At 43.7% G+C, this 7,602-nt stretch overlaps 1 protein-coding gene across 1 annotated transcript; it reads right to left on the reverse strand.

The window, feature by feature from the left end:
- Positions 1-6,180: 6,180 nt before the first annotated feature.
- Positions 6,181-7,083, reverse strand: LOC135390678 (uncharacterized). The gene has a single exon (XM_064620493.1). It carries the CDS (start codon positions 7,081-7,083, stop codon positions 6,181-6,183), a length of 903 nt encoding a protein of 300 aa, XP_064476563.1.
- Positions 7,084-7,602: the final 519 nt, after the last annotated feature.

A 7,602-nucleotide genomic window follows, 5' to 3' on the forward strand; every position in this document is an offset into this window, starting at 1 on the left:
ATTCAAGAACACTGAGCACATATGCACGGACACAAGTGGAACGTGTGTAGAGTACTGGTACAGAACGAAGCAAAGCAACTTGCCTTTTTCAAATATTTTTGAACACAAAGCTGACTGCAGCTCCAAGTTCAGCTTCCGCAATTGGTTATTTTCTTTTTTAAGCTTATCATACTTCCGTTGTAGCTCCTTCATTTCTTTTTTAGTATAAATTCATCGTCATCTGATCCACTCATGGTCTGTAGCAGACGGTTCTCGTGAGAGTCCAAGACCAGCCTTCGCCTTTTCTTTTCGGGAACACCTGTCTCGACACGTTCCTGAGTGATAAAGAGGTTAATGTTATCAGCACAACACTAAATAATGGGCACTAGAAAAACATTCTTAAAAGTAGAGTACAATCAGGTCCGGTACAATCCCTACAGTTTCGCGACCTTAACAAGCTCTTGATCCCCCATATTTGCTACTAATGCAAGCCTTGTGGTAACTAAAAATGAAATCCAGAGGGTTAAGCTTACGAAGTTCAACGACTAAGACTGCAGCCTTATCCATGGGATACAAAATACTATATTCTGAGACGGAGACGCATCAAACGTAGGCCACTTCCATTACCTTCCTCTTTTTTGAAAGCTTTTTCCGCTGCACACCTTTGCTGTGGCGTTTTTCCAGGTGCTTGTCCATATCTTCCTTTGTCTCTACAAAGCAATAATTTTGTGCATAAAAGGGCTGCTGTATGCCAGCAAGGGGGTATTGATATCACACATTTAAGAACACACATCCCAAAAGGTCAAAGTCTGAAATCGGCACACTCTAATGGTGGCACCGTCTACAACGAGCAATGTCACACGTAAATCCTGGTACAACCACCCGATACCATAATACGGATTACTTCGCACCTGCTATAAGCCCACAGACCCTGTTTTTAATTGAACCTCTGTATACAATAACGAGATAAGTCAACTAATCCCCTGTTTACTGTTTTTGCCGCAATGAAATCTACACACAAGTATGTACCTGTCAAAGAAAATTTAGGACCGTATTGCAATTTACTGGCCAGCACCAGTTGGGTAAGAAACGGGAAATTCATATGTGTCAACTGGACGAACAATCATATCGGGCACCTTCTCTCGGTTTGGAATTTTATGACTTATCTCCTTATTGCATACAGAGGTTCGATTATTGCCGAATTTCGCTTTGCCTTGCTTCGTACGTCCACCCTGCTAAACCCATTTTAGCGAGGGTTGCAACATTCGCTAAAATGTGTGTTTCATTTGCGAAAACAACTTTGATGAACATCATAAACAATCGAAGGTGGCACGCAGCTCACTGATATCCGAATCTGAAACACGGTCCTTCTCAGACCGCATATATATTACTTCGATTTTGACATGTTGGCGTCAGTATGAAGCAGGGAAACTTCGGGCATTCTTACCGGTCATGTGCAGTATCTTGGCATTGTAATAATCTCCAGTGGTTCTGGAGTCTCCAGCCCAATATACAGAGTAGGCTTCACTTTCGTCGTAGTCTTGAACATCTTCGGGGTGGAAGTCTTTGACGTAGTCGGACGTTGTAAGTAACCGCTCCTTGTCGATTTCAAACTCAACGTACACGAAGAACATTTCCGGAAAAGATTGAAACACCAACACTCCAATGTGAAGATACCAAACTATAACCAAACGTATCGAGAATCGCGTTTTACGGGTCAACAAACAAGCATGAAACGTGCACCAAGCGTGGATGAGGTAGGGATGATGATGGTGATGATGGTGATAGTCTAAGTGACCTGTACTCTGCTAAATTTGACATTTAAATAGCGTAACAAATAAACAATTTTTTATTTTTATTTTTATTTATTTATTTATTTATCATTTACCACCAGAACGATGGGGGAGCCGAGACAAAAAGCTGGAAGCTTGAGAAACGTCTCGGCCCCCTCACAATCAGGGCATCTGGACAAGACATGCAACTCTTATACAAACTCCAAAGAAAAAAAAAACGATCAAGACATAATTTACAAATTCACGTTTACCACAACTGACAGTACCACAATGCTTACAGTAGTACCGCAGTTAAAACAATACAATAATTACTGATATCCAAAGCACATGATATATGCAACAGATAGGCAATCAGGATTGCAGATGCAACACGTGCAGTTAGGAGTAAATATGCAATTAGAACAGCTTAATATCAGGTTCAAAGGTAATGTTTTCAGAACAGCCTTAGAATTAGAACAACCTAATATCAGTTTCAAAAAGTAATGTTTTCAGCTCTCTGAAGGACACGCTACAGATGTCAATACTATGTAGATGAAGGGCATTCAAAAGACGAGGGACTGTTACCTGTAATCTCTGTAGTCCATAGCCAGAACGTGAGAATGGCACATAGTAGATGTCCGAGTTACGAAAGGCGTAAGATTTCTTATTTTTTGTGACTTGTGATAGGGTGGCCGAGTCGTTTGGGTTCCTCATGGAGTGTTTATATGAAAGAGCAAGGCGATACGTATATTGTTGAAAGATCGGTAGGATATGGTGTTTGCGAAAAAGGGGCTTTGTTGTAATGTCACATGGGGCTCCTTCGATGATACGGATGGCCCTCTTTTGCAGAATGTGAAGACGTTGAAGAGACGTCTTAGATGCTGATCCCCATACGAGGTTGCAATAACTTAGTCTGGATTGAATAAGAGAGTGATACAGTAGTCGCTTATAGGAGGTGGGGAGGAAGAATTTGTTTTTGTGCAGCAGGCTAAGGGTCTTACTGATTTGGGATGCAATGGAAGAGATGTGATTGTGCCACAGTAACTTGTGGTCAAATATGACTCCAAGGATTTTAATGCTTTGAGCGAGCTTAACTTTTGAGTGTCCAATGACAATATCCTTGTTGGGTACAATGTGTGAGCCACGTTGTGTGAAGAGAGTCGACAACGTCTTTTCGGTATTGATTGTGAGTTGGTTCTGTGATGCCCAGCTGGTTACGTTCCTTAGGACTTCGTTGGTTTCCGCAGCTACGTCATCGAATGTTTTCCCGCTGACTAAGAGTGATACATCATCTGCGTACAAAACTATATTTGGGTGTAATGTGGCGATGTCATTTATGTACAGCAGAAACAGCAGAGGACCAAGTATGCTGCCCTGTGGCACTCCTGCTTTAATATGTAGGGAGCGCGATACATTCTGATGGTCTAGTGAAACGAGTTGACAGCGATCCGAGAGATACGACTTGAAGAACGATAAGGCCATACCACGAATACCGTAATGACTTAGTTTCGCTAAAAGCACTGCATGGTTTAGTGTATCAAATGCCTTGGAAAAATCTATGTATACACCAGGGTGTCGGAGCGAACCGAAAACCGGAACCGAAAACCGAAAAAAACCGCTATTTTGGTGCGAACCGGAACGGAATCGAAACCGTATACGTTTTTTTCGCTCAGGAGGGAAACCGAAAAATATATTTAACGATTTTCGGTCCAAGAAAAAAGCTTCGCCGGTTTGGACTACGGATAGGCGAATGAAACAGACGTCGTGTGCTCTGAAGTCATGTCATGGATACTATACGAGGGTTACGGTTACGGTGGAATGTATGTCGGTATAGTATGACGCTTAGGCTCCCTTTGTAATGGTTTATCGTTCGCGCACGCACACAGACTTAGAGGTACATGTGGCTCTGCCGTAGCATGCCGTAACATGTAGCAATGTGCCGTAGTGGTCGTTTTAATTTGATCCCCGCAAACTCTCCTCAACTAAACAGCAACCCAAGGGGGCTGCATAACGGCTTCTTTATAGGTAATGTCGCGCAACGCGTCCCTTGTTGGAGTGCAGCTAAGTTGAATACATTTACGTATACGCGAGGGCAAGCCTGTGCGAAGTGGCAGCTCACGCAGGCACGTGGCAGTGGCAGTACACGAGGAAAATAAAACGGAGCCGTCGAGCGCGTTTGTGAGTGAAGGTGTTCCTCGATTTGCATCCTACCCGTGCGGTGATGCTTGCTGGCTAGACAGACATTCGGATGGGACGCGATCGCTCCAATCCAGCAAGAAAGTACTTTACGTATGACTTCACGACAAACAAGTCCGTTTGTAGCATGTGCTTCAAGAAAGGAGAAAGCCCATTTGATCAGACAGTAACCTACAGGAACCAGGAGCTACCAATTTCACAGCTGTCTATTAATATTAAATACCATGTATGCGGAATAAACGGGTTTACATTTTGTAACATTGATTTTTTTTTGTTGTTGTTGGGATGAATATTCCCAGCAGAAGCCGAACCGGTTAAAAACCGGTATTAACCGTTATTTTTTTGCTCCGGAGCAGAACCGGTACCGGATCGTTTATGATGTAACCGGAACGAAAACCGGAACGAAAAACGTTTCGGTTCGACACCCTGGTATACACCCAGCACAACATTTTTCGCTTCGAAGTTATTTAGGATAGCCTCTTTCTGTCTAATGAGAGCAAGTTCTGTAGACTTATTTTGCCTAAACCCGTACTGCCTTGACGAAAGAACTTGGTGTTTTTCAAGGTAGCAAAGAAGCCTCTTATAGACAACTCTTTCCAAGACCTTCGAGAAGTATGGCAGAACAGAAATTGGTCTGTAGTTTGACAGAACATTGCGGTCACCTTTTTTAAAAATTGGTAAAACTCTCGCTATTTTCATGTTTGTCGGGAACACACCATGTGAGATACAGAGACTACAGATATGTGAGAGTACGGGTGAAATAAATCGGGACACATGCTTGAGGCTTCGCACATCTAACCCGAAAGCGTCTAGGGAAGTACTATTTTTCAAAGACATGATAATGGAAGACACTTCCTCAGCATCCGTTGGATGCAGAAAACAGGAAAAAGTTGGTGTTTGATCATAGAATACTGGTGTATATCCTGTACCCACGCCCGCGGACCGTATAAAGTGTTCATTAAACGCCATAGCGAGATGACTGCCGCTTACTTCTGTCCCACTGATTGTAAGTGTGGAGAGGGGCGGACTGGGAACATGCCTTTCCAGCAAGGAGTTCAAATTTCTCCATAGCGCCTTGGTATCTCTACTGTTCAGCTGGGCATGAATGTATGCGAGTTCGCTTGAACGGAGCACGGATGTGACCTTGTTCCTACAATCTTTGTACACCAGCCAATTCGCCTCAGTGCGGTTTTTCAGGAATTGAGCGAAGAGCTTATTGCGTTTTTTGATCATCCGAAGGTGTGACGGTAATATCCAAGGTTTTCGCACCCGTTTATGCATCCTGAAATTACGGACTGGAAAACACTGATCATGCGCCTCCTGATATTTACTTAGTAATGTATCAAATGCTACATCAGGGTTCGTACACGTCATCACCGTACCCCAATCGATATGAATAATAGCTTGCTCAAATGAAGTCAGTCCTGCGTCTGTTATGGCCTTCTTGTTAAGAACAGTATTAGTTTTGCTACGTTTCTCATTTGTTTCCATGGACAGAAATGTAGGGAAATGATCGCTTAGATCAGTTTGTATTGTTCCGGCGACTATGGTCGAAAGATTGCAGTTTGCTACCATGAGGTCAATTAATGTGGAAGAGTTTTGTGTTACCCGAGTTGGTGAACGAATGACGTTCATAAAGCCATAACTCTCAAGTAGATCGTTCAGACCGTGACTAGAACGAGAATCTGTGAGCAGATCTATGTTGAAATCTCCGCATATCACATCATTCAACTTGTTATCACATGAGTATGATAACAAGCGTTCCAAACAGTCAAAAAAGATTTGGAAGCTTCCTTGTGGGGGACGATATAAAGCTGCGTACAAGAACTTCCCACTTTCGACTGGTAACAATTCGCAATGTGGTGTGGAACACGTTAATTCCTGAACTATCGAGCCATCAGCAAGATCACTTGACAAAAGGATTTCGACGCCGCCTCCTCGCTTGTCTGTGCGATTGAGTGAGAAACAAGAGTAGCCTGGCTGGTTATAGCTGGGGTCGTCAGCAGTAAACCAGGTTTCAGAAAACATGAGAACGTCAAAGGAAAACCCGACGGCTAGAAAGGCATCAACGTCATCATGTTTGTTTCGTAGTGACTGAGCATTTAAATGTAAACACGATAAAGTATGTGGTCCGCGTGTAGTATTCAGCAGGTGGAGCGCATTCTGTGCTGTGTACGCATAGCTCATGCAAGAATATAGGCCTTCTGACGTAAACAGCAAGGTTTATTCGTGGTTAAACGAGGTTGTTAAGGTCCACGGTGGAGCTTACACGGATGGGTTTTTCAGATTCGTCCTTTCTTACATATATGGCACCGTACTTATGCCATACAAATTTGTAGTGCAAGTCCTTGGCGCGCATTCGAGCGTCGTAGAACAGTTTTCGATTAGATGTGGTCAAGTTCTCGTTAACATATATGTTTTGGTTGTCAATTTTATGGGTTGGAAGCTTGCTTCTGTTGGCCAGCCAACGTTCACAAATGGATCTGTTCGTGAACCGGACGATTACTGCGGGGATTTTTCCCGGTTTGAACGGTAGCCTGTGAATTGCCTCGATGCTGTTGGTGTCTGGCTGAGGCACATTCAGAACTGCTGCAACTTCGCTTAGTTTGTCTAAGAGACTCTCGTTCGGGGCATAAGGAATACCATGGATTTCAAGATTATTCCTCCGGCCATATTGCTCAAGGTCGTTTAGATCCCGTTTTACGCTTTCCAGCGCGCTCAGTTGAACGGCACTGTGTTCAATCTTGTCTACACGCTTTCGAAGGGCGCCTATTTCCTGTTTCTGATGGGAAAGTTCGGAGAGTACTTGGTCATATTTGTCAGACATTACTTGAAGCGAGCTCTCCATTTGAACAAGTGTTTCGCTCATGGCACACACTTTATCTTTCAGCGGCACGAGGTCTTGGAGCATGTTGAATATTTTATCTAGTTTGTTACTGTCGTTATCTGAAGAGACCTGTTTCTTCGCCTTTGCTGTCCCGCTTTTGCAGCTCTGACACGTCCAGTTGCTACGGTTTGTACGAACGCCTGAGCACTCGATGTGGAAAGGAGCGTGGCATTCTTGACAGAAGATCACTGTGTCTCGCGTGGTAAACGGAATGCCGCAACTTTCACATGTATCAGCACAAGATGACATATTGATACAGATCTAAAGTGGCTTGCAGTCAGCGGCGTGAAGCCGAGTACAAGAGAAAAGCAGCGAGTGTAGAGGCTCACCTGTAACATACAGACAAGTCAGTTCAACATTTGTACTGATACTCTAAACATTGAATTGCAAAGACAGTTTCTCAATTAATATGATTTTTAAAACGTTCTTAAACGTAACCACGTGACCGAGGAGAAGGCAGTACCGAAGGTAAAATGGTGTGAGCGAAGGCGCGAAGCAGTGTTCGGCGATACCCCTTTCTTTGTGTTTGGCTGTTTGTCCCACAGACGGGTGCGACGTTTAGTGTAAATGTCAATGAATCCGCCGTCGGCGAAGAAGGCTCGGGGTCCATACCGGGTATGGATGGAGCCGAACACAGAAAGGAATGTTGTTCCAAGACAGACGTTGCACAACGACAAAATGCGGTCCGCAAAGGTTAGTCTGTGTGTTTATTGTTTCTCACGAGTGTTAGGGCTGTATATGATGCCCGAAGCACATAGTATGCATAAC

Source organism: Ornithodoros turicata, chromosome 1 (assembly GCF_037126465.1).
Source record: "Ornithodoros turicata isolate Travis chromosome 1, ASM3712646v1, whole genome shotgun sequence".
Taxonomy (NCBI): domain Eukaryota; kingdom Metazoa; phylum Arthropoda; class Arachnida; order Ixodida; family Argasidae; genus Ornithodoros; species Ornithodoros turicata.